The sequence below is a fragment of the Cyanistes caeruleus genome, chromosome 17 (genome assembly GCF_971803275.1).
Source record: "Cyanistes caeruleus chromosome 17, bCyaCae1.hap1.1, whole genome shotgun sequence".
Taxonomy (NCBI): Eukaryota; Metazoa; Chordata; class Aves; order Passeriformes; family Paridae; genus Cyanistes; species Cyanistes caeruleus.
In genome coordinates this window covers 9,513,005-9,540,869 of record NC_141717.1, presented here as the reverse complement: position 1 = coordinate 9,540,869, position 27,865 = coordinate 9,513,005, and the positions used below count along the sequence as shown (strand labels likewise).

General features: G+C 37.2%; 1 protein-coding gene across 12 annotated transcripts; it reads right to left on the bottom strand.

Annotated features, from left to right (window-relative positions):
• Window positions 1-1,318: 1,318 nt before the first annotated feature.
• Window positions 1,319-27,865, bottom strand: VWA3A (von Willebrand factor A domain containing 3A). 12 transcript variants are annotated; one of them, XR_015277407.1, is made up of 34 exons: window positions 27,138-27,865; window positions 26,409-26,491; window positions 26,068-26,185; window positions 25,343-25,444; window positions 25,167-25,249; window positions 24,190-24,244; window positions 23,357-23,455; window positions 22,498-22,604; window positions 22,107-22,232; window positions 20,744-20,849; window positions 20,282-20,347; window positions 19,714-19,839; window positions 18,682-18,820; window positions 18,489-18,592; window positions 18,171-18,251; window positions 17,062-17,156; window positions 16,026-16,145; window positions 15,148-15,222; window positions 14,328-14,472; window positions 13,196-13,394; window positions 12,689-12,759; window positions 11,605-11,718; window positions 10,105-10,204; window positions 8,959-9,069; window positions 8,478-8,575; window positions 8,176-8,328; window positions 7,544-7,652; window positions 6,725-6,888; window positions 6,109-6,253; window positions 4,924-5,075; window positions 4,544-4,670; window positions 3,871-3,968; window positions 3,438-3,501; window positions 1,319-2,205 (listed from the first exon to the last, which is right to left on the bottom strand). XR_015277407.1 is itself a non-coding variant. In XM_086854720.1 (34 exons), exons 2-34 carry the CDS (start codon window positions 26,450-26,452, stop codon window positions 2,200-2,202), a joined length of 3,483 nt encoding a protein of 1,160 aa, XP_086710846.1. In that variant the 5' UTR covers window positions 26,453-26,491; window positions 27,138-27,865; the 3' UTR covers window positions 1,319-2,199. The 12 variants fall into 12 exon arrangements, 6 of the variants coding, with proteins under 6 accessions (XP_086710846.1, XP_023792483.2, XP_023792482.2 ...); XM_086854720.1 differs by having other exon boundaries at window positions 6,725-6,869; XM_023936715.2 differs by having other exon boundaries at window positions 4,924-5,072; window positions 6,725-6,869.

The following is a 27,865-nucleotide window of genomic DNA, read 5'->3' as shown; positions in this document are numbered from 1 at the left end:
CCTGGCTGAGCAGCCCTCAGCCTGAGGAGGAGCAGGTAGGATGGGAGTTTCCAGGTCGGTAGTAAGGAGATGGGATCTGTATTTTAAAGGAAGGAACTGCTCAGAGGAGGCAGCAGGGCTTGACTGGCCTGCGAGGCCACAAGGCTTTGGCTGCACAGCTAAACACACTTAGAAAAGAAGAGAACTTGGATGGGGTGCAATGGCTCAATCCTGTAATACCTGACTCTTTTACAGCTTCTGTGCTTACACAGATTCTAACATCAACTTATGCTCCTTACTTTTCATTGCATTTTCTTGAACAGGAAGCTTAGAAGCCCTTAGCTCACACCACCAGCAAAGAGAAGGCTCCTGAGTCCCCAACACCTACTTGGAGTGTGAGATCATGCTCAGGGGAACCAGACAAACGCGCTGAGCTCTGCCCACAGAAATGAACGCCCAGTCCAAGCCAAAACAAACAGCTCAGTGATGAGTATTAATGTAGGCTACCCCAAATTTGGGGTTACAGATCTGCTGACAATCAGCCAATGGAGACACTGTGTAAATGCAATTGTTTTGATAGAGTAAAACCTCTGAACACCAAATATTATATGGAGGGGGGAAGGCTCTAAATAAGAGCTTCGACAATTGCAGTCTAACACAACTGACTGAAATATTCTGATGCTTATCCACATTTGCAAAATCCAACATGTTCATTATGATCTTACTTCATAAAGAGCTTTTGATACCATTTAACACCTCCATAAGAGTGTTTCCTTTTAAATTCCTTTGAAGAATTTAAGTACTTTTATAGGAATATAAGAATCTATGCTACAGTACTGTGACATTTCTTAAACCCTCCAAGAAACAAATAAGAAATTGCCTTTTTGGCAATACAGAAAGCTCATCCTTTCTACCTGGATTTACTGTTTTAATATTTCTGTTAGTACAAATCCTCATCTTATCAGTGATCATCATCTATACCCCAAACAGAACTGTAACCAATCCTATGTTAATGTTACAATTAACATTTTCATATCAAATCATCTCAACAGTTACACACATCCACAAATAAAATCACAGAAAGTGATGCATAGCACAAAGCATCAGTTTAACTGCAGCATTCTAGTAAAGGCTGGCACTAGCATGGAAGGCAGGAGTCACCTGGTTCAGAGCATACAACACTAAGTAGATACATTTATGACAGAAGTAATTTTTAATTCTCTATAGAGACAAGAGAGACAAAGGGACAGAAAAGACACAATCTCCCATATCACAGCATATCCCATGGCACTCAGGAGATGCAGATGGCTCTTGAATAAATGCAGATCAAGTATCTTAATTTTTAATTATGAATCCATTTTTATTATATTACATTTATTAAACATCTGAGATGAATTTCCAATCCTCTAAAAAACAACAGTGACCATCTCCAAATACTAGTGAGCTGTCATTACAAAAATCAGTAAAAACCGAGTATATTTCTACTGATACTAGCAAACATATTTTTAATCTTTCTAGACAGGAAATATGTAAGAACAGAACTGCTCAGAAGACAGGCAGTGTCCAGTTATACAAACACAACCAGGCTACATCAGCAACAGGGTGTTACTTTCTTGCATGTATGGTAATTTCTGAGTCATCATCCAGAGTTGAAATAATTATTAGCAAAACTTCTCTGTGCAAAAACATGAATTACAAGCTTTGTTTTCTCCATTAAGGTTATTTCTTGGACTTTCTATGCCAAACTGGCATAAAGAATTCTCTTCCTAATATCACTGCCATCTGTCTCATCTGCTAGTGATAATAAGCACCAATAATGAATTCTCAAACCAACAGACAAAATAGGCAATTTAGACATACCAGCAACTAACTGAAGAAATTGATACAATGCAATAAAAGAGAAACAAAAGTTGTGACCCTGTGTAACTACTGATCCATACACTTTTACAATTTGTATTAACGATATTGAAAACTATCCTCTACTTATATTTAAACTTCATAGGGTTCAGGGCTTGATTTACTTTGTATCCTGCAAAATCTTCAAGTGGAGTCAGTGCAGCGCTTATCATCTGCAACTTCTTGTCTTGCCAACAATTGTGACAACAAAGGAAAAACCTTCTTTCTTTCTGCTTGAAGCTGGAAGGTGTGAGCACACTTTGAAAAGAAGCAGGTTAATGGTATGATTCCAAACCTCTTCAGCACCTTTTCTTCATCGAAAATTTAATCCTACAAGTGAAGCACATGAATACTTTTTAAAATACAACTCAAAATATATAAAATCCATGGGCTCAGTGTCACCATTGACAAAATAGTAATGGAAAAACAATGTAACTTAAACTGAAAGTAATCAGATTTCCTTAGTTAAATGTTTGATGGGGCTACAGTGCTATGCACTTTCTTGAGAATTTTAACAGGAATGCCTTCCTATACACTTCACCAGCAATACAGTTTTCCTTGGAACAATGAGATACAGAGATAGTTGTGGAACACCAGCCTTTATCTCTGCATGCCTGTAACAACTTCCTTGCTCCTATAGGATGTTGTTATATCTGATCCCTCTCCAAGCATCTCTCGTGAGTGATCAGCTCTTAAATGCTGAATTCTGCAGACTCAGCCACACTGACACACTCTTGCACACCAGACTCCAGGTGTCCACTCTCCATGAACTAGGCATTCTTCACCAGCAGGTTGGACTGGATTTCTTTATATTATTATTTGAATGACTGGGCAATGTTTTTGAACCAAAATACAAACTACAGCTATAGAAACAAGGATTTTTAAAAGCCCAGTCTTGCTCTGTATCTGCCTTGCCCAATTTCTTGATGAGTATCTTGGCAGGCCAAGGTTCTCTAGTGCAACTCTGCAGTTGTCTGTGTGTCCATTGCTTTTCCTCAAACAGCTCTGTGACAAAGGCTTCTGCCTTGTTTAACTCTGAGAAAGTACTTCCACCCAGTAATTTCTCTTTTCCTGTGGATTTTACTTTGCCAATTTAAAGCAGCAGGTTGGCTCTGTGAGAGGTTCAGCTGCCCAGCTGCCTCTCCCACTACTCTGTAATGATAGTCCCATGTTTGCTGAGGATGCTTTTGATATTAGTGGGGTCTTTTTTCAGTCTGTCTTGTTCATTTAATAGATAAATCGTGCAGCCCATGCCACAATTATTATTACAGCCATTGCATCTGGTTCTAACCCTCTAATGTGCTTAACTGCTTGCTAGACCAGTAGTAATTACAAATACACATCTGCCTTGCTCTTTTCACCCCAGACAGTTTTCTTTGAGCTGTTCTTTAGTTATATGGGGTTTTACTCTGGACTATCTCAGCTAAGAACTAAAATCATTACAAATGTTTCCAACTTTGGGAAAAGTCACTGCTACAAACGAATATTTAATAAAATATTGCCCTTCTACTGAAATACATGAACTATACATAAGCTATGATGTAAATGAGGTGACTGTTTACCTGAACACTTTTTTGAAAGCCAGAGTCATCTTTTTGGTTTGTGTTCCATTTTTCAAGCAATAATCTGTTTGAAAGAAAAACAAACCCTAAAGAATTACAGCAGCTTTTCACAGAGGCATAGAACACCTTGGAGTCTTTGTTTAGCTCTGATCTTAGATGACTTTTCAATGTGGAGGTATAATACATTTTAAAGGTCTTTTGCAGATACTTTTGCCTGCCATTCCTATTGAATTTGGTGCATTCTGGTGCTGGGTTGGCAGCTAGGAAGGGTAACAGTGAAGAAACATATGGGTCAATACAATTTAATTGTCCTTTACTCCTATTCTAGACAATTCTCCAAGTCTATTTTTTTATATAACAGACATTGGGAGTCAGATATTCTTGTCTTCATTCCACTAAATAATAAATACAAAGATTCTTGATAAATACTCACCTCCAAGATTTTGCCTGCTTTAAGAAACTTCTAGCTTTTGCTACTTCTTGAGTAAGTTTCTTTAAATCATCTCCTTCAAAGTAAGGGAAAACTGGATTCTGAAAACATAGTTAAAATGTTTTAACTTGTACCTATTTGTTATTTTATGTTTCATCAACTTAATTAATTGATCCTAAGCTCTAAATTTCCCTACTTGCAGAGGAGGTCTCGGTCTAGTGGTCCTCTACTAGAGAAGAGCAGAGCAGAGCAAGCCTAGACTGAACCTGGCTCTGCTCAGTAACATTGTTCTGCCGTGGCAATGCCTGAGGTCTCATGCTGGAAGACTGATGTGCTAAGCACTGTATAAGGATTTTACAATTAAATGAAACACAAGATGGCAAGGATAAGAAGACAGTAAAAGCTGAAGTTAGTTTAAAAACCACATTCAGACACATTATGCATTTTTTACTTCTCTTTCAAAACCTATGTTGCACTGTGTATTCCTTTCATGGGCTTGGGCACCTCACCAAGGCAGTTAGCAGAAAGGCAAAACTATGATTTATGGTTTTGGTTTTAATATGAAATATCCTAGAAATTTTGTATTATTTTTTCTTATTCTTCTTTTTTAAATGAAGTTTCTCTACTGATGAACTAAGTTGCAATGAAACAAAACAAAACAATTTATTTAACATACATCTTCATCATCCAGCCCCTCTGTCAATATTCTGTGTGCTGCTAATTGTCCATCTTCACCTCCAGAACTGCAGTGGAAGCGCCCTCCTGTTTGGGAAGCAAGCTTCTTCAGGAATTCAACAGCTCCTCTGTTAGCATAAAGTAGAAAGCTATTCATGAAAATTATTTGCCAAAAGCAACAGCAAAAGAATTTCTAAGAACTCCTCAAAAATATGACATCAAAACAAATAGATTGGAGGACATGATTATAAATTTCTGTATAAAATGTAGCAATTACCTGTGTCAGAAAAACCTTCCCTGTTACCATCTTGTCAGCACAGACCTCTGACAATAAATAGTCAGTTTAAGAGTTTTTTTTTTTTCTTGCAAAGTATCATATACCTGTCTGCACAGCTAAAACAAATGGTGTGGATTTTAATATCTTGTTTCTTTATCAATCTTTCAATTTCTTTCAAAATCAGACTGCAACTGGTGTCTGGTTTTCCATCAGTCAATAGATACAGTGCCTCTACACCTTGGAAACTGAGAGCCTTCTGAAAAGCAGAAAATAAACTTAAATAATTTGTACATTTATATGAAAAGTTATACTTTGGAACAAAAATACCATTTCAATGATTTAAGATAGTTGCATATTTGCCTCATCATTAATCAACTTAGTTTTGTCTTTTCATTTTCATTCATTAGGGAAGGAGATCAAGGATGTAAATTTGAAGATTTAAGTAGATAATTTGTAGCATAAGACAACATATTTATAAGCAGGACATTGTCAAAAATTGACTTACTGAAAAAAGAAGATTAACTGGTTTTGGAGAACTACTGACAAAAGATTTTTACATCATATTTTATGGTAGCTAAAGGTGTTTAATGTCTGAAAATCAGACTCACTAGGACTTGAATGAGTATTATGAAAATTTGCTGCAGTAATTGACTCGGTGGATATCTTTGTACTACACATGTGCCTTGCAGCTCTACAGGACTTTAGTCATGATGAATGCTGTAACATTTATACAGAGATTGTGCAAGGATGTCTGGAAGAAGGATTGTTCATTAAAAGCAACATTTATTTTTTGATTCCTATTTTAAATCTCATGAAATTGCAAGTTCAGTTTTAAGTTATTCTTACTAGTTGATTTCTACACTGAGAATTTTTATAGGAGAAAAATTTCTTCACTTGTTACTAAACTTCAAGAACTGTACTCAAAACCCATAAGATTCCAACAAACACTGCTTATTTAAAATCGAGTTTAGGTCAGAGTAACATACTACAGCCACAGTTGTACATAAACATCACTTTGAGCAACTGGCTATTTGCCCTCTCCAGTATTCTTTGAACACAAATATTAACAAAACTATTGATATTTGGCTTTTTTAAAAAAACTTAGTAAAAGCAACTAATATGAGTATCTATGAGCCCTGGGGCCAGAAACAGTGACTTGATTTCTAAGCTGTTCAGTGATTTGCATATAAAGATGTTGTACACTTGGGCATAATAATTTTTCTAGAATGTCACCAGGCAAGTGTTTGACCACAAGACAGGATGTGTTCTCCAAGCTGTGGCACACCAACCTGTAAAGCTGCAAGGATGCAGGAGTTCCCATGAGCATGGCATGTGGAAGCCCACTGCACAGCATCATGGCAGCTTTCATCAGTTGCCTCTACAAGATGTTCTTTCCAATTCTCTGTATTTTCTGCAAATCTCAGCAGGTTAAACCTGAGGAGAAAGATGACCCACAACATTTAACCCTAACCAGTAAAACAAGTCACTTTGGATAAGACAGTTTTAAAATAAGTAAATATATAAAATTTTTTAAAAAATAAACCAAACAGTAAAAAAAACAAACCCAACCAAACTCCCTATCAAAGAGCCTAGTATTGGATGAAGATCTTCAGCCTTGGAAGAGTCAAAAAGCATATCTTCCTTTTCATGAACAGAAAGTCTATGGGAATGCTGAGCCTAAGAGGGTAAACAGCATCAGCCTACAGCAGAAGCTCAGGTCTTAAGAGTTTAGAACTTAAAACTGGTAAAACAACAGAAAAAGCAGCTCTTGTTACATGCACATTATACTCTAACATACAATAATTACTGAAATTGTGTTTCAGTGCTGTATTACTATAATTATTAAGCAATCTGATTACATAATAATGAGTGCAGATTTCAGTCTTTATCAGTAATTCACCATACCTGACTTCATTTTTTCTCAGCTGTTCCCAGATAAGGGAGGTAAGTTCTTTCATGACGGGTGGCAAATATGGGCCCATGGAACCAGATGTATCAATCAAAACACAGACATTTGCTTCTAAAATGGTACCAAACAATCTTCGGCTTCCTGGGCCAGAACATTAAAACTAATTAAGAGTTATTACAGAGGCTTATTTTATTGAGCATAATGTAAATCATCAGTCTTTAGGGGTAATTCTGGGCACATTTCTACATAATTTAGTCTAATCTATGTGGCAATTAGGTAGTTGAAAGCTTAACAATAGAAAAGTCTTCGGCCATTTCAAAACTAGCACTATTAAGCATTAATTACTAGCTAATTGCAGCAACTTGCACTAAATAATTTGCAGCTCCTTTACAACTCAGCAAAAAATTGAACTGTTTTCCAACAAAGATCTTTATAAGCAGCAGAGAGATCAAAATATTCTTCACCAATAGTGATGCTGAAATTCTAAGCAGGGCATATTCTTAGCAAAACATGCAGAAAACCTAATTTTGCTTGTATATGTTACTGTATGTATTCTGTTGATGGAAAGATTCTGCTCTGAATTCAGGAACACATAACAACTAAAAATGAATTATTTGTCAGCAAGTGAGATGTTTATCAGCTGCACAGATACTGAATTCTCTTGTATTCACAAAAATAAGTTTTAAACTTGAAATTCAAGACAGAGAACCTTTATTCACATTGGAGGTTCAGATTTACATTCAGAAATAGCAGACAAGAAGGTTTATGTATATATTGAAGTTGTGCTTTACAAAAAAGCAGAGGCACACCAATACCTGAGAGAAGCCACTGCACTCTCTGGATATAGCGCTGCAGCACCTTCTCCAGTTGTTCTGTGTAGGTCTCCAGCTCTTTAGGGTGAAACTGCAGATGTTTCACAACCCCCTGAAAAAATTCAGTTTGTGCAAGAGCATCTTACTTGAGGAAATCTGAGCTCAGCTGCTATATATGCAATGAATACCAGGCATTGAATACCAGGGAGATTTTTGTCTTTACATCTATGAAATACGGTAAGAAATATTCTGTGACTCTGCTGCTTGCACTTAACTTTCTGTGCTTCTCTCCAGTCATTACACAAACTGAAACAATCAAGATCCAACATTTTTCCAGTTTCCACTCACACATGATTTTGAAAAGTTTTATTTAAATTTTAAAAATGATTTTTCATACTGTATGAGCAGAGGCAATGCTACACATTCTAAAGAACATGCAGTTTGGACTCCAAACATGCTAAATGTTTTTTTTGTGGTGAATAAAAGACCTTCTCTAGCTTGATAGTGGAAGTATGATTCAGAAAGAACAGGGCAGAGTGGAGAGAACACCATACTAGAAAGCCATAAACATCAACCAACATTCACTAAACAAAGCTTTTCAATAATGTGGGTACCTGACATCTGCAAATACCTACATTGATTTCTGCACTGGGGAAGATAGAACAGTATTTTGCTGATACTTTCTTATGCAGAGACTGCACAGTTTTCTTCTGGTGGGTACAGCCTGGACCAAACATCAGTCTGGGCAATTCCAGTTTAAGCTTTTTAATACTGTACTTGGTCAGCCACTTGTAAGACAAACAAATAGAGCAATTGATTGTTGGCAAATATTAGAAAAATTTAAGTAATAACACATTGTACAGAATCACAATTAACACTGACATTAATTCAGATGGATAGTTCCAAAATGTCAGTTTAATAGTAAGGAGAAAAATACCTCTTTGCTTGAACAGATTTCCTCATCCTCTGGCAATGTGACAGAGCAAACAGATTTTCTTATGCACACTGCCTTTGGATACTTCTGATATATTGTACCTATTTAAGAAACGAACAAAGTACCTTAAAGATTCACTTATATTAAATAAATTGTCACTTCAAGAAATTCTTAACCAAATCTTCTGTCATCAACTAAACCATGTTCACAGCACCTTTCCTTGGAGCACCTTTGACCAAAAGATCCCAAGGGACTTTACAAAAGAAAAACCCTTTTAAAAAAAAAACAAAACAAAAATCACAGGCAAAAAGTGCCACCCACCTGCACCCAAAGTAAAAATCCTTACCACTATTTGGTAAATGAAACTCTCTCCCACTCACTGTTCAAAGCATACCAGTTATCAGTGACTTATCATCCTGCCAGTTTTATAATAGAAGTGCTGATAAGAAAAGGGCTTCACCCATCCCATCCTGATAACACATACCCACATTTCTTCCTTCTTCAGTGTAAAATACAGACACAGAAAGCTCTGGCTGCTTCCTGGGTTTGTGCTTTCCTTTATTCTCAGTCTGAGGCTGTTCTTTTACTGTTTGTGCTACAAGTAATAATAGATTAAAAAAACCCATTAATTTAGCTCAGCTGGATAAAACTCTTACATGAGAAGAATTCAACTCTGTTCTTCTCTTTGTATTTTCCTATTACCACAATTAAAAATGCTTCATTTTCTTTGATACTGATTAAGAAAAATCATATTATAGCACTACTTAAGAAGCTTTAATAGAAATGAAACCTTTACAAATATAGAAATTACAATCAGGAAGAATGTCACAGGAGTTAGTCTGAAAAAAATTAGGGGTTTGAACAAGCACAATATTTGTTGGAGGAAACCAGTAAACTTTGTAGAGAGGACCTCAGATGCAAATATGAATCCAGATTTGTAAACACTGCTACATATCAACATCGGTAGATTTGAAGACTAAAACTTAATTTAAAGAAAAATTGCAAATGTTAGCGATGATACAAAGAAAAAACACAGGGAAAACAAAAATGGAGGAGAAATGAATTGGGCTTTAAAGGACCAGCAGTAACTGGAATCAGTTTAAGAGCTTTTCATATACCAGAAGCAGTTGGAAGAATCAGCACTTCAGACAACCTGACACTGGTGTCGTATTTTCCTTCATTACTAGATCATAAATACATCAAGTGGAACAGCATATTAATTAAAATGGGATCTAACAGATTAATGGCAATGTATACATTGAACTGAAAACATAATAAATGTCAGAACTGCTGAGCCTTATGGCTTCAGGTATAGAACACAGTGGGGTTCTACTTTCCATCAGACACATTTGACATTTCCTGATAAAGGTCAGGTATTCAATTCTAGGACCTGGAAATCACAGCTGTTAAGAGTTCCTTCCTTGCACAGTGTAGAAACAAACAAGATAAATAACAGCTAAAACTTATCCCGAAGGAATTCCAAAACAAGCACGATGGTTCCTATAAATCTGATTAAAGTTTACAATTTCAGGAGTTTCTAAAATCTTAATTTAAATCTCTAATTTAAATACTGTCTTTTAAGCAAAACCCAAACAAAATTGAAGACAAAAAGTCCCTAATCCATACAGACCTGGTGGAATTCCTGCTTTGGTGCTAGGAGGACGCCATGCTAGTACTCTTACAGGAGTATTTCTCTCTGCACCATGGTTGTCTTTAACATCCTTAAGCACCTTTAATAACAAAAAAATAAATGTAAAAAGTGTTTTAGCCAGATTGTAACTACATGATTCTAATCTGGAACTATGCTTCTTTATTCTTTAATTCCTGCTTTATTCTGGATTTGACTAATCCACAGACTGTCATGACAACACATTAATTTGCAGTTAAGTAACAACACATTAATTTGCTGGGTTAAGTAACTAATTGCTCTGTTTTAATTATCTTGCCAATATCATCTGCTACCATAAACCTGAGGACTAGCATCTACATGGAGAGGAGTTTGGACCATTTTTTGCCACCTGAAGGAGCAGTCTAGTATGATAATGGCCTTGCTTTATAGAATGCAGTATTTAGTATCTTCATTTTAATGACTACTGAAAATCTAGTGCTGGCACCAGTAATTTCTCCTTTGGGTTTGGCTTATCCCTCTAGGGGCTGAGCAGTCTGCTAAACAACACAAGAACTTGTTTAACCCTACTCTAGGATAAGGCTTGCTGTGACACTGAGCCTTCAAGCAACTGACATCTAATTTAACATCTCTACTATAAATATCACCAAACATCTACAGACAACCCCGTACCCGTTTCCTACAAGTTTAATCCCTGCAAAACTACACTCTATTGTTATCTCTGAGTAATTAGGTTCTCCTGCATTTGTGACGAGGTGTTGAGAACATGTCACCTTTGATAAAACAGCCTGGAAAACCTACAAAGCCTTTGCAACGTTCCCACGCCTACATTCCCATTTCCTACATTCCCACGCCTACAATGCCATTCCCATTTCAAAGATGAGACCTGAAAGTTCCAGTAAGCACTGGCCCTTTATGCATATTACAGATGTACACACCTACTCAAAACAGACATATGCACAGTTAAAATGAACAAACACTAGCAAAATCCCAAGGGATTCTGTAGTGCAGCTCCATGGAAATAAGCACAGCAGCAAGGAAACAAATCCTGAATCTTGTTCTTGTTTTATGCTGGCTCTCTGTGAGGCCAGACATGCTACTGAGCTGCATCTGTCTCATCTGTAAATGAGTAGAACATCATAATATCCTTCTAGAAGGACCTGCAAAATAGATGTCATTTGGTAAAGCACATTTCTGCTTTATCTTTTAAGGTCAGAGGAAGGATTATTTAGACAGCTTTTGACAAGACAGTGTGGTTCCATTATAATTAATTACTCAGTATGATGCACTTTTTGGTATATGTAGCATTTTGAATGCAAACATAAATTCAAAGTACTATCACAGTGCTGCTCTTATTTCTTCAAATTTTCAGCTGAGCACTTCTCTCACCAAAAGGAATACCCAATAGCTCAGCAGGATCTTTAATTAACACAGTATATTAAAGGTGGGACCATTTCAAACTATTCTAGCCAGACTCATAGCTGTGGGTTTAGGAGATGGCACCTTCTGTGGTTTTTTTTTCTTACTCCTCATAAACACATTTGAGTCTCCTGGTGTGATGGGTTTCACAGACTGATTTACTGAGCGTTGCTTTAAGGACTCCACTAGGAATGCACACTGAAATGGAAATCCACATTGATTAGTAATTCATATACATGGAATTTAAGGAAATGATATTTCAAAGACAGGTATTTTGTATCTACTACTATAATAATAAATAAAATTCCTATCTGATAATGTTTAACACCTCTTACTGAAAAGAAACCATTGAGTGCTTGCTCAAACACACTGTATGGAAACCCTTCCTGCTCTGGGCAAACAGACTAATCCAAAAGGCAGCAGTGTGTATAGACCAAGGCTAGAACAATGTGGAGGATGGTGAAACAAATATATGCAACTGTTAAATGATAATGAATTATTTTAAGGTGTCATTGAATAGACACCAGCTCTCCTTTTAAAAAAGTCCAACTTTTGTGACTCAGACTTGCATCCAACAGGGTACTCAGCCCTCTGGACAAGGTTCTTACTGCAGATCTCTATCTAGTCACACTTTTATAAGAAACAGCCACCACACTGCCAGGCTGGCTATACTGCCTCAGTTATTCTGTTACATATCTTTGGAAAAAAGTCATGTGCATGGAATATGGTGAGATACAGTCTAGTTCTACACCCTCAGTACACTGTTTCAGAACAAAACCACTGTGCTAATGACAAGCCCTCCCTATCCTGGGACTTACAAGAATGTAGCATTATTCATTTGCATGTAACATATATAACTTTATTATAATGAAGAATTAATTTACTTGAAAAGAATTCATCACAGGATTGGCAAAAAACAGGAGAATCACTCGAACTGTAAACTTGTATTTGGTAGGGAATCATGGCTACTCCAACACCAGTCACTGTAGTGCTATTGTGCAACTGCTTTCTAGTCCATATTTACTCTATGGTCACTATTCTCACACTCTAGAACATTTCTGCTCATCATAAAACGGTTTTGTTCAAGCTCCTGAATTGTCAGCTGAACAAACACTGTTGAATTTTTTAAGGAAGAAACGTAATTTAAAAAGTTCTATGTAATTCATACCTTTTGGGAGTAGTTCTTTGCTTTTTCCATTTCAGATATAATACTAGTAATATCATCACTTTCAAAAATACCTGATAATCAAATAGATTCTAATTAGCACAGGTTTTTTAAAGTGTACAAAGTAGGGATTTTCTAAAATATACAACGATTTGTATGACATGCTAAATACCAATACAGAGGACCAAAAAACCTTTGTTTCCTGCAAGCCTGATCATCTGGACTTACCATATCAATAACTATATTTTAAAGCACCTTTAAAAAGGCTACCAGAAAATAGTGAATTCAAATAGAAGAAAAAAACCAACCCAAATTCCTTAATTAAGGCTGCATTATAATATTCTGCAATGTGATTGCAATAAAACTATGACCTGTGTTTTTATCTCAGTGCTAGTACAGCATCAGCATATCTTAAAAGAAGAAAACTACTTGGTTTGGGAGTAAAAATCATTAATGAATATTATATCATTAATGAAAAAGAAGTATGTGTTGACTTTCCTTTGCTCATACCTGCTTCTCCAAACCAGTGAAACCTTCCACTGGCTGCCTGAACAATTTCTTTAAAAGCACAGGCGGTTTCCCTTGGGTTGGCGTAGCGGGCTGGAATAATCCCAGTGGAGTCAGTGTCCTTTGTTACACTGAACAGGCAGACATGGAGCTGGAAATCAAAACCTCCACAAGCCTCAGCCACATAAGCACTGATTGTGTGCTGTAAGACAGAGGAAAAAGAAACATCAGGGGTGAGCCTCTACCTCAGACAAGCTACCATCTACTCCACTGGTTCCTGTCTGTTGTACAAATCCTCAAATCCTCCCAGCTGCAGCAGTTCAGCACAGGAACCTACCCTGAGTAGTCCAAAGCCTCCTCAGTCCATGCAGACACACAATTAGCACTATTGCTGGCTACAGTGGCAACAGCTCTACTGTAAGCAAGAGGTGAGCTGGGGTAGATTTGGGAACCAAAGGCAGACATCGTGGGCATCAATTTAGCAGTGCACTGAAGCAAGGTAGGGATGAAACTGTCCATCTGTCCCTCATTTTCTTGTCAACCATACAGGCTTTAATAATTTCTTAGGTCTGCCCAGAATTTCCAGAGGTTTGGTAACAAAAGCAGGAGACACCTCACTGCACAGATGTAAAAACTCAAGGCTGTGCACACGGCTTAAAAGCCACGGAGCACATTCACTACAAACATGGATCCAAGCAAGGGATTACTGGGATAAAAAAACGAGCTGTTTCTACATAACGTGCTATGGAGCTCCACTGGAAAATTATTTGTGTCTTTGTTCCCATGAGCTGTACAGAAATGAAAGATTACAAAAATCAGCTTGTTCAAACTCAGAAACCTGAAGCAAAATTATGTCCAGAACTGAAGTGGGAAAGGAATCCTAAAAGCACATCTTGAATTTTCTATAATTCACACACAATAATTGCTACTCCAACACATGACTAACGATTGCAGAAATGGAAGCTTGGGATCCCCACAGTTGTGCTGCCTTAGGTATGTAAAGGAGGAATATTCTGCCAATGAACTGTGATGACTGGCCACAAGGGGAAAAACAAGTTAGGGAAAAAGAGAAAAAGAAAGTTGATACTAGTTTTGATAGGAACTTAAGAGGAAAATTGCCTGTGATGACACTCACTGTTTCCTGATCAGGTATTCCAGTAGTCAGCAGGTAGAGTCCCTGTGATTTGTGTTTATCTTTGTCTTTGAAGTCAACTTCCACAGCTCTTCTGAGTGCACTCATGAAATTCCTACTGCCTTTGCACTCCAAACTCAACACCCACCTAAACCAAGATGTTTACAGTTCAAAGAGTGAAGAAACAAAACCTCTTGTTTCTGCTCAAAGTAATATAGAGAACTAAGTATCTTAAATAGCACTACACTGGAGTCTAAAATTTTTGAAAATGACAGAGAACAGATCCAGATTATATAACAAATTATTTGCTCTGGTTTCTGTACTGCCAGCATGGCAAACTAGTTTTAAAGTAAGATACAAAGCATAAAAAGGAAAGAATTCTCTCCTTATTTTATGTGGAAAAATAGTAATATAGTAGAACTTACAGAAACAGGAATGAAACAAGAGGTACAGTGAGAACACAGTGTGACTCCACAAACAGAAACCTGGGATTTTTTTTCCAAAGCATGTGGGAAAAACCCTGTTGTTTAGCTCTCACATCCCAGCCGTATTTGAAGCAGTTTTCAATTCTTAATGTAACCTCTTTATTCCTTACACAGACACTTTTGATTCTGTGTACATATATATTATACATACATATGAAATACAAAGTCATCAAGCTTACTAACTTTTACAATGCTGTCTTCACAAGAAACCACTATGAACAAGCAGTGTGAAACATGTCAGCCTATTTATGCAACATAATAAACTTATACAATTTTTTAGTTTGTTTGCAATTTTTCTCTATGAAATTCACATACATGGGATAATTATTTGATCCTACCTCCAAGCCTTTTCTAAGTTTTCTGGTTGGGAAGGACACAGTTCCTGTTGCCAAGGCACAATATCACTCCCAAATCTTTCACAGAAAGATAACAGCAATTAATTTGCAGTTTAGAGCAAGCAAAAAGATAAAATAAATTTACTGAAGAAGAAAAATCTCATTGGGGTATTATAGACATAAAACAGCCTGATGCCAGCTATTTTCTATTTCAAACCATTTAATTATCCACATTTATCCATCACCCAAGGTTTGTTTGATTTTCTTTCCTTAACAGGATCCTACATGAGCTGGGAAAAGCTCAGTGAAAAAGGAACTCCATCCCACAGCTGCTGCCTATATCTCTCTTGTGAGATAAGGGCTCTGTTCTCACACCATGTTAGGAACTCCAAGAGCTGCTGGCTTTTACTATTACCTGCAAGACACCTGCCCAGTAGTTTGCTTAGCAGTTGTGCCTGCCAGTGCTGAGTACAGAATTTTAACACTGTAATATTTAACACTGTAACAGTATTGGAGTTACTGTAAAATTTAAAGGGTGCTCTCAGTTATGGTACCTGAGACATCAAAATCCTCTTTTGGTAAGTTTCTGACAGGTGAATTAATACTGTTATGAACAATACAGCAGGATGAGTATTTGTTACAGGTATGATGCAATCAGTTCCAGTGACCGTCACCCAAACCAGTGATTTTTAATTACTAATCTGGTCTCCATCTGATTCATGAACTCACCCAATAAGGACCAATCAGTGCCAGTCTTGCAAATACTTCACTAAAAACATTAAATACTAAAATATGCCTATTAGCAACTACAAGCTCTCAGCATACTTCTTTCATTGCAATGCATTACAGTTATTTTAAAAGACTCTTAAATAGTTACTTACGCTATAATATTGAAGTAGTCCTTATTTGATATTTGTTCCTCAAGTAAAAGTCGCAAAGAATGTTGGATAAGAGTGATATAGGTAGAGTTTGTCACTGATATATCAACAAGTATAACCACCCTATATAAAAAATATGATATTCATTTAAAAAAAGAAATAACTCTTATCTAATTATGTATTCTTGTCTTTAGTGCACTCTAACTTGCCTGGGAAAGTACCTTCTACCTATGTATCAAAATTTATAAACACTGAATCTGTATTTAAGAAAAGTTCTGCAAAACATTAGGTAGCTTTAAAAAAAAATAGTAACAGTAATGAAACTTCAATCTTTCCTAAACTATGGAATTATCAGGGTCCTGGCTACTTGTAGTGCTATAAGGGCTGCTGAACTCCAAACAGGTCTTCCTCTTTCTCTGTACTTGAGTATCTAAAGCCCTCCTGAAATGTGTGGATGTTTGCCAGCAAGGAGAGTTGATTGATGGTTCAGTCCTTTCCCAGCCAACACTCCAGGAACATATGGAATATTACTCCAGAGACAAATGGTTAAGGTTTCTCTCAGCTCATCAGTGCCAGAGGGGTTGCACAGGTATGGACTGTCTGATGCTATCAAGCACATCACCTGCTTAGAGAAAAGTGTTAATGATGAGCTGCTCAGCACGGTCAGTTTTAAGTCTTGCTTGCATAGACAACGCAGGATGGTCACAGTTAATGGACAGAGATGATTTGGGAGCAGTAGTTTTGAAAAGACCCACAGGTGCGATGGACAGTTGGTGGGATGTGAGCTGCCAGCACAACACAGTGGCCAGGTAAACTAATTCAGTCCAAATCAATGAGCAAGAAAACCTCTAGTAACAGGGGTCTCAGCTACCTTCCTTTTGTCTCAAACTCCATATTCAAGGTTTATAAACAGTAAAAAGAGCAAATGTGCAATTGAGGTTCAGGCCTCAGACAAGATGTAAATAAACACTGTCCTCAAACACATTAAGGCTTCAAACCTCACAAAAAAAAAAAAACAACCCAAAATCAAATACAATACCTTCTTTCACAAACACTTCCCCATATTCTTCTGCTAGCACCGGATAGCCAGTCAATTCGTTTCTCATAGATTCTTACCATTTCAGCAAGGATTTTCTATGCATAAATAAAAAAAAATTATGTTAAAAATAAAAAGTTCAAGTCTTTTATTGTCAAATGCTTAATAAGACAGAAATAACATAACAGCATAGTAAAAAAATAATATTTTCATTCATTTAGATAGTGACATTTCATTTTTAGTACAGATATGAGAACACAGACCATGAAAAAACATACAGTGAAAAAAAAAAGCAGTAAAGAATCTAGAGGCCAGTATCTCCACTTTTCCTCTTGCCACAATGTTCAAAATAGTGTTCAGACATATCAAGAAAACAAAAAAAAGAGCTCTAAGAGCTTTTACAAGCTTACACTTTCTTCAATAACATTTTTAGGCAGTGTTCATCACAAAACACATAATATAACATAAACACAATATTCTCAAACACATGTAATTCTTTAACACTATCAATTTGATATCAAAGTAATTTGTCCAAACTCTATACACCATGACCTTTCCAAGTATATATAGGTATTAAATGAGGGCATATCAAGCTAGAAAAGGGCACTGAACTCAGAACTATCATTTAGCATGCTTTTGGAGCACAAAATACATGCATCTACCAGTGAGCAAGGAGCCACAGAAACTGATTTTCACTTCAGCCACTTCACACTCTCCATTTGGTCTGGCTGTAGAGTTCCACAGACTTCACATCACTCCCACTGTAATGAATTGTTTTCCCTGCCTGGAAATATTCCCATAGCCTTTTGTGAGGACTGCCAGTAAAGTGGGAAAGAAAAAGGACCGACAGACCACTATACAGCAAACCCTGGTTTCAAACATCCCCAGCTTCTCTTTGATTAAATCCGTCCCATTCTCTGATGATCCGCTTTCTGATCTAGCAGAAAATCCTCAAGAATCACTACTGCCTGTAAGAATTCCAGTGGCTGCAGACTTACAAGGACAGCTGTCTGCACATGAATCCCCACAGTACTTAGCTAACAAGACAATTAGGAGGATTAATTAGATGGTAGTCTAGCCCTGACAAGGCCACATCACGATAGACAACTCACCTGATAGTTGTACAATACTGGAAGGTCAACATGGATATTTTTTACAGTTCCATCATACCACTCAAACTGTATCATCACTTTCTAGAAGGATAAATAGAGTTAACTGCTTACAGAGCTCAACATAAGATAGACCAACATGGAATTTCTTCCTGAGTCATTCTTAAGAATGACATTAAGTATTTGAGTTGAATCTATGATTCAAATTTCAGCCAACTTAATTTCAGGCAGCTTAAAGTACTGATTAAAATTAGAAAAATGTAGCAGTATAAATAAAAAAAACTCCACAAACCCAGGGAAAAAAAGTTCCTCATCACTTGCCTCATGTAGAGTTGATGATACTGTTTTTTTAAGAACAGGTATAAAATTTTCCACAGGAGAGAAAGCATTGGGAGCCAAAACTTGATAAAGGTCTAATTTTTTAGCTATAGGAAGAAAAAAAGACATTAAATAAAACACATACTCTGTCTTTAATTCATGTTTCATATCTGTTAAGCTTTCCTTTCTGTGCTACCTTTCAGTCCATATGTCTTTAACCAGTCTGCTGAGGTTTTGGCCAGGATGCCTGGTGTTTGAATAACTAATGGTCCTTTGTTCTTTGGAGGCTTTGGGAAGAAGCTGGAAGTTGCTGTATTTGCAAATTCTGTGGAAACCTAAAATGGATTTCAAGAAAAGCTCATGCAAGTTTTAGCATAATTTATTTTTACTCTCAATTCAAAATATCCAACATGGAATCCCGGTGAACATAATTAAAACTGAAGTGCTGGGATTCCAACAAACAAAATGCTTTGAAAATAGCTATCATTGGTCCTCCTAAAAATGGGCTTTTACTGGGGATATAGAATCTTCTAAATAATTTCAGAGTGACTTCTGCTCCAGAGGTAGCCTACACAGTAACTATGAAGTTGGAAGAGAGAAAAAAAAAATGTACAGCATAGGAAGGTTGAGGGGAAAAATAATGAGAAATTTTATTCAAAAATAACTACTTTGCCTCCTGTCTGGAATGTCTCAGGTCAGATGACCAGCTACACAAGAATATCTAATGTGAGCTTTCAGACACACTTTCAGATCAGGCTTGTCTACATCACACAGATACCTACAGTGGCTGTGACAGAGAACAGACTATTTCACTAACAAAAAAATTCCTCCTAGACTTGTATAACAGTGCTACCAAGACAAGCCCTTATAAGTCTGCAATAGATTTAAATGTCCAACTAAATCACATAGGAGTATCTTTTCACCAGTTTAAAGGACTGATGGAACTTCATCTATAAGATTGTGCATAGAGTTAGGCTAGTGCTTCTTAGATTCCCATTATGATCACAGGACAATGTTCTTTTTATGGATTTTGGAGAACATTTAGCAAAATATCTCCTTTGCTGATTTTGTTCTTAATTTGCTCTTACAAAGGATGTTCAATAGAGAATATTCAAAGTTCACATATCAAAATACCTGATACATCACACAATTTTTTTTCATATTGTGGACACTTAAAATTTCTAACCTTAATTATTCAAAATACATCTGAAAATAAAGAGATACATACATCTGCTTTTCTACTACCAAGCAAGCCACCAGCTCTTCTTTGAAAAGCCTGTTTGATACTCTCGAGTAGGTCCTTAGCTTTCTGGGATTCTTGAAGTAGCAGATGAAAATCACTGCTATCAAAATTCTGCAATTATAAAAACAAAATAAGTTAACTACTGCTCATACAGCAACTGAAAGCAGCTCTCTTACTTTATTGTGCAAACACTAATACAAGACTGCCTGGCAGAATTGAGTATAAATGTATCTAATGCTCTGCATATAAATTAGTAGCCATTTATAAATAAGGTATTACATTATAACTTTGAATCACTCTACAGTAAGCCACTGCTTTTATCAGCAATAAGTCAGTAAACAATAACTGCAAAATTTATTGCACTTTTAGGAAATGCTTTCAGTTGCAGAAAGAATTAACCACAGGTTTATTGAGCACATCCTCAGCATTTCTAGGACAGAGACTTTCAGCACTTACTATCAACTTCTACTTGGGTGATAATGATTTTACTTTCTCAAAGTGAAAAATCATCAAAAAGAGAGAAAAATGCTTTGCCTCTCTTCCTGTCACCTACCTCTCCCTTGGAAGAGTAGCAATGGTAACGGCCTCTTACAGCTTCTGCAAGGTTCTTTAGAACTGCCTACATATAAAAATAGGAAGAGAAACAGTTACTTTGATTTGATAGTTTCTTTTGATAATGTGGGTTTTTGGTATTCAGTTCTCAGTAGAGACAGAAAACGAGTTCTTGAGATACTTGTACTAAGAAAGCCAAAATAATTGTTTCCATCATTTGCTTACCAGTCTTGTTTTAATATGGCTGAAAAATTAACTCAGTATAGCAAGTTACAAGATGATGCTCCAAACAATTTCTTCATGTGTGCAAATCTGCTCTGAAGAGAATACAACACTCTTGAATTCAAGAACTCTAACGATTAGGTTAGCTTCCCCACAGGGTTATGAGAGAAGGCATTACAGCTGAATAAGAAAAGAAATGACAGGGCACTTCAGGAAGTTAAGTATTAACACAATTACTTACAAGAGAAGCAGGGTTGCAATCATATATAACAATGTGAATCTGCACTTTTCTCCCCAGTGTACACTGCTGAGCATAATCACATAGTATTTCAAAAGACTGATCAGGGCTGATTAAAAAAAGTAAAGAAAAAAGATATTAAAAATGGCAGTAATCAAATGGGGGGAAAAAGGCCATACTGAAGAAGACATGGAAGAAAAGCTGGGAAAGAAATAATAAACCATGGGAATTATTTAGGTATTTAGCAATATCATGCTTTTGGAGGAAACTTCTCTCCCTCTTTCAAGCATTACTGAGATGTCACCACTGCAGTTTGGGTCTGTCATGAAAATCTGAATGATAACAAACTCTCAAGGATTCTATGCCCATTCATAACAAATGTTTTGAAGTATCCCCTGCTAGCCCTGAAAGCTAAGAGTCAGGAGCTGTGGCTTTGGCTGCTGTGATAGAAAACCTTTCAACTCTGGTGTGTAAGGATGCCCTCTGTTTCCAAAGGCCCCAAAGAAAGTAAAACTTTGCTTGATGTTTAGAACTTAGTGTCCCACACAGCTTTCATTTCCTAAGCTCTGATGGCTAGTAAAAACCTTTCCTTCCAGCTACAATTCTGCCAGGGACAGAAATTAAGGAATTTTTCACCTAGTATAAACTTCTATTTTCTGTTCAGAGCAGATCCAAGCAAAACCTGGAACCTTCTAATCAACACTGTGTGTTCAATAAGTTATCTGAAATCTAAGTTCAATTACTCTAAGTATCAATTTTGCCAAGCTTACACATCTCTTTTTGTACATTTAAAATAAAATACAATTAATAATTTAGGAGTAAGGTAACACTCCTAGAATCCTTATCATAGTCTTTTCCTCGTAATCCCAACTCCAATATTGCAATTTTCAAGTTATGACAGTAGAACTGAAGAATTCAAGTCTATAATTTATACAATCTCATCTGGTTTCATTTATTTAATCACACATTTTAAGTTCCCTATCAGCACTACTAAGATCACAGACAGAAGAATCTTAGATTTAGCTATAAAATAGCATTAAGCATTCAATCTTATCCTCTAACCTTCGCAGAGGTGTGGACTCTTTCAGTGACATCTTTAATGACAATTGATGTAAAATTAGAGCCAGCAGGCTCTCAATAGATTACTGTGATAAATGATCAGCAAAGTAAAAACAGTTTCATACCAGAAAAGAGAAGATCTATAAATAGTAAAAAAGGTATGAAATAAAGGAATTCAAAGTTATAAACTAAACATATGTAAAACTTGGATCTTAAATTTTCTATTTCTTTTTTTATCAAGTTCAGTTGCTTGTATCAAGCCTGCATCCAATCTAAATCTGGTTGTTCAGACAGATAATGAACTTACCAGCTTCCTACAATAAGAACCAAGGAATTCAGTTCTTTCATTGGAAGGACATGCCTTAAGGCTTTCAGCAAATTACAGCCTCGACCAGGCTCCAGCTCTTGTATCCACTGTCTTGCTTCATGTAGCCTAGGAGAGGGAAAAAAAAAAATATTTAGGCTCTAAATAAGACAGATCACAAAGATTACTACAAACCACAGGAGCAGCTAAAATATTTTATATGTGTAAACCATCTTGAAACCACTGACCACATGCCAAATTCATTGCTTTTCTCCCCTCCTAAAAACACTGCAGGCACAAGATTAAAAACACTATTACCTACAAGAGATTGCTCAAATAAAATGGAGACCTTGTTTGAAACAGCTTGATTTTTCAGAGAAATTAACTTACTTACACATGAACATTGATGATTTTTGGACTCTCCCACAGCAGTGAAATTTCTGTACTGAATGAGAGGCAGTACAACTGCTTCTTATAACAAAGTTGCTCATCTATTAAGCACTAATAAATAAAAAATTACAAATGCATTACTATCCATGGTGCTTTTGGTAGGGTTATTACGTAAAATACTAAAAATAGGAATTTCTTAAAAATAGTTACAGCGATATTTTTATCTATCACTAAAAATAGGCTTCTAAGAAAAAATCATAGATATTCAAATATTTGGTAAGGCTAGAGAGAAGACCTGCAAACTTATGGCATTCCAACTAATTTGTTAATGAGGCAGGAGGCAAGGATATTTTTTGTACTGGTACCAGTTTTTCTCTTCAGTTGATGACCACGTGAAACAGCAGTGATCTAGAATACCCACCAAGCAATTTTTAAAAAATGGTTAGCATGTAATACTGGCTAGTGCTAAACAATAGTTCAGATATTGAGGCTAAGCAAACCAGACTATGTGGAAACTGAGTTTTCTTGAAGGAGTTTTATTTGAAACACACAAATAAAATTACAGCTGCTTTTGTTAGGCAAGTTTATTCCATAGAGAATGTGGATAGAATTGAGAAACTTTAACAATAACACTTCCCTTAATAATATTTTGAAGTATATACTGGATTTGTTTTGATCTGAACATTAACAAATACTACACTTTCAACAACATTCAGAGCATACTTTTCTACAATAGAAAATATCTATTTTATTGTATATTAAGATTTTAAGCAATTTTTTTTCTATTTGGTTCCTGGCTTCTAGTTTCACAAAAGCTTGATTAGTATGCTGAAATTGGCAAAATTTGCTTTATTATTACTTACCAAAAGGTTCTTCTGAAAATCCAGTAGTCTAGGTCCGTAACTCAAATGAGACACATCAACCAAAAGTCCAACTTTAGTTCCTTTTATAACACCGAACACCTTAGAAAAGTCACTGTAAATATTAGCTATCTACAGTTCAATAATTTTACTATTTATTCTGTACAATACTATTTTAAAACCAAGTATAAGGTATTTATTTTAATTTTAAATGTTTTAGCATGAAGATGACATGGTGACCAGGCCAAGGAGGAAAAGAAGAAGGAAAAAAGAGAGTCCTACTGGCTCCCAGTTAACCTTTACCAGTGAATCATATTACCTTCTTCCCAAGACAGCTTATTCCTTGATTAAGAGGATAAATAAAAAATAACTTTGTCCCCTTCAGCGAAATCAAGCAACTTTGTGGAAATCAGATTTTGGAATGCTGCTTTCCTCATTCCCTTCAAGGAGTTACTGAGCATTAGCACTGCCAGGCGCAGTGTGACGAAGCAGCTGTGCAAGAGTGGGCACAATGAACTACAAGACAGCTCCACTCCAGGAAGAGGTTAAGTTCAGCATTATCTGCTCCCATTTAAATTGTGCTGAGAGGACCTGACGACTAAGACTGCAAAGAGAAAGGAAAAGACTAAATCTAGAAAGCAGAAAACTGCATACCAATAAGAGGTCAGAAAAAACAATACACTGTCAACATCACTGCATATGATATGGAACTTGTAGTAAATAATGAAAATACAAAGGCTTCCTGGGATATACTTTTCACTAGTATTCAAAAGTTTATTTAGTCTTTAATGCCATATAGCATTTCATTCAAAAATATACTGCAAAGTCCAAGTTACCTTTCTGCTGTCCTGCAAGAGCCACTGAATTCGGTGCTGATAGAGTTCAATCACTCTGACAAAAGGCAGAGCACACATTTAGCATTCTCTCACACTGGGTTTCAATGTAACAATTGACCACCTGTCTTCATCACGTCCCTTTTCTCACAGATGCAAAATCTGTGAGAAACAGGCATTTTAAAATGTGCTAAATATGAACTTACACAATTGGTGGTTGTAGGGCTAACCAATTACATACATCTTTCCCTAAAGCAGAACAACTTCCAACAGTTTAATATCAAAATAGTTAAAACCTGATAAACCAGTAACAACCAGGTAAAGCAAAATGCTTCCTGTCCTCTCAGATAGTTTTACTTTAACCAATGGATTTTTAATTCCATGCATATAGTGTCTACAAGTTGGCAAACAGAAAGTTTAAGCCAACATTTTAAAGAAGAAAATCCATTTTGCTTTTTCAAAACACAAAAGCTGCTTCTGTTTTATAAAAGCCTGACACAGTGAGGTATGCTGAAATGGTAGCACTCTTTATAAATTGTGAAGAATATTCTATAGATTATTTAATCTATAAATTAAATTATTTACATTCTCTTGATTTTATACATTTAAAATTCCCTTAGAATACTTTAAACTTCCATGTCATGACTGCATCCATGACTTGAAGGTAATCCAAGTTACATTAAGTATAACCCCCAACTACACAGTGTTACATTTGAAAACCTGAGCATGCACTGGCTGCCTTTCTAAAATGAGCAAAATGCTTCACATCAACACCTGGTTGATAAGCATCTTCCTTAAAACAACCCAAACCTCAGCTGTAGTGACATACAATTATCCCTTACTCTAAATCTCAGCAGAAAGGATTTAATGTTGAGATACTCTGAGGTGCACAGAGACAAATTAAGATTTAAGGCAGTGCCTGCAGAAATGGTGATACAGAATCAGTTACACGTCAAACAGTAAAGAAGATGGATACTTACTCAGCAAGTCTGCATTCAAAATCAGTAACAGTCTCCTCTGTAAACACCATCTCTTCACCACCATTTCCTGAATTCTTGGAGCACTATGCATGGTTAACATCAGAGATACACACAAGTTAAGACTGACTAGAGAAAAGGCAGTGTTGTATTTACAAAGTAATATTGCCCTCATTTACCAGATATTCTATTGTTAACTGCAAGGATTCCAAACTGTAGTTTCTTATCCATTCTTCCGTTGTTTGCACCTTTTGAGACTGTGTTTTCTTCATTTGTCCTCTCTACAGATCAAGTGAGAAAAAATTACATGCAGTATGAGAAATTAAATGTGCCGTCTAAATGTGACAAAAATGTAAGTCCTCAGGAGAGTTTCTGCTATGCAGTGCATGTCCAAGAACATAATTTTATGTGCTGGAATAATCTTTTGAATGTGTGATACAAAGGAAAAGGAGTTTTCACAATACCCCCAGACTGTGAGCTAAAGGAAGGGAAAAAAGAGCATAGTTTAGAACAGACAGGAATGAAGACAAGAAATAGGAGAGTTCAAGAGAAGAATTAAAGTAAATACCCCAGTTATTTACCAGAGATGAATAAAAATAAGCATCTCCCAAACACAATTCAGAGTTTGAACTGATATATATTGGCTTCTGCCTTCTGGAGGGAAAAAGCAGTATCAACAGTTGATCTCATTTACTGTTTTGCCCAATTTGTTCTCAGATTCATCTCTGCAGAGATGCAGAACATGCAATTTCATTACATGAGTGATCACATCTATCAAACTGTCTTTGTATACATGCAAATGTATGTAAGGAAGCATATTAGTTGTCTATCAGTTTATTTATTCCCCACTGTGAATTTATATATGCTGTACTAGTTGCTCCATTTTGTAGGAAAACTCGCCTACCAGCACATCTTGTGTCTTGCTGCTATGTGCTCCCAGCAATCCATTATCTGGTCCTAGCTGAGGCACAGCAGAATCTTGCTGTGGTGGATCATCACCCTGCTGATGGAATTTTGTCAACCTACAAGACAATTATTTTATGAGAACAATTCATTACCTCTAATATTCCTGTGTTGTCATAAAGTAATTTCAAGTTTTTTCTGCAGGAATTGTTCTATACTTTGACAGTTGTTTAAGCATCAATTTAATATATGATGTTTTGAAGAGATATAGTATATACTTTATATGAATTATATTTTCTATCTACATTTGAAGTCTCAACTAGATTTTGTAAGTTTCCTCACCCAATTTTTTCCAAATACTGATCACTGTCCAACAACCATGCCATTTTCCTGATGTGTTTATCCAGTACATGAATACACTTAGCCTTGTTAAAAATAGAAGTAAAAAGATATTAGAGCAAAAAAGTTAAAATCCTCAGGAATAAACACTATTAGAAAGGTATTAATATTGTCAGCAACTTAAATGATAATTTATATTGTATGTGGGACAACAGAAAACTAAAAAATAAAGAGAAGTTACAATTATCCATGTACAGAAAACATATTTAGGAACTATTCTGCAGGAACTGTTCGTTAAGGGATTTTATACAGTTAATTATATGTGTGCACAGCTGCTGGGAGACCGGCTACAGAGCTCAATCAGAAAAAAGAGATTAACCACAGCAAACCCCGGAGCGGCGGCGGGAGCTGAGCCAGCCGGGCTGGCAGCGGGTGGGCGAGCTGCCCTCGGCTTTAGGCGCTGTACAGCCAAGCAAGAACCATTAATTCCCGGTTTTCCCTTGGCTGGGCTCCACCGCCTCCCCCCGGCCCGGGCAACCCGGGCCCTTCGGCACACAGACGGTGTCAGCGCAGGGTGTCCCGTCCCCGAGACCCTCCTCACCTCACGGGGGAAAAGCCCCGGGCTCCCGACCCCACGCTGTCCCGTGCCCGAGGCTCACCTCACCCCGCCGGGGAGAGACACCCTCGGCTCCTCCGACCCCGCGCCGCTCGGTCCCGTCCGCTGAGACTCACCTGACGGGGGAAAGGCTCTCCCTCCCTGGGCACCGCACCAGTGACAGCGTCTCCCCAAACCCCCTCAGCACCTCCCGACCCTTCCCTCGTGCGGGACCGGGTGCGGCGGGACCCAGCCTGATCCCCGCCTGCTGTTGCGGCGTTGCCGGTGGAGACGAGGCCGGCCCCGGCGCGCCGCTTCCCACCGCCTGAGGGCGCCGGTGGGCGAGGGGACCCCTGAGGGGGGACACACCTGGGGGGGGGGGGGGGCGGCAAACCTGAGGGGGGGGGGCACACCTGAGGGGGGGGCGGGGTCGGTTCCAGTCAGTGCAGCCGGAGCCAGTCGCTTTAGTAGACAATTTATTTTGATAAACTTGCTCAATAACAAAAATACAAGTGAAGAAAATTATGTTCATTTTATACAATATTAACATTTGTTCGGAAATCATTAATTGAAAAAATGCTCTAACCAATAGAAAACAACCCTCAGTAAAGGCCGGCGGGCTCAGGCGGTGGGCCCAGCTTCAGGCCCAGGCAGGACAGCCCACATGCAGACACCATTTCCTTCATTATTTTCATCCTTCACAAAGGTTTTAAAGGACAGCTTTCATTTTCCCGTGTGTGTGTGTGTGTGTGTGTGTGTGTCGGGGCAAACAGGAACCTACAGTCGTGTTCTGGAGTGGTTAAACAGCGTCTCGGAAACACAGGGAGGGCAGGAGGGCCCGGCTCTGGCGGCATCACCCTGAGCC

Excerpts from the sequence above, each read along its gene's own strand:
- VWA3A (XM_086854720.1), bottom strand. The coding sequence starts at position 26,452 with ATGGCATGGTTGTTGGACAGTGATCAGTATTTGGAAAAAATTGG. Across the intron at positions 18,252-18,488 it reads TATCATCAACTCTACATGAG|AAAGTGATGATACAGTTTGA; the intron begins GCAAGTGATGAG and ends TTATCCTTCTAG. Across the intron at positions 8,329-8,477 it reads AAATCTGTTCAAGCAAAGAG|TGGCTGACCAAGTACAGTAT; the intron begins GTATTTTTCTCC and ends TTGTCTTACAAG.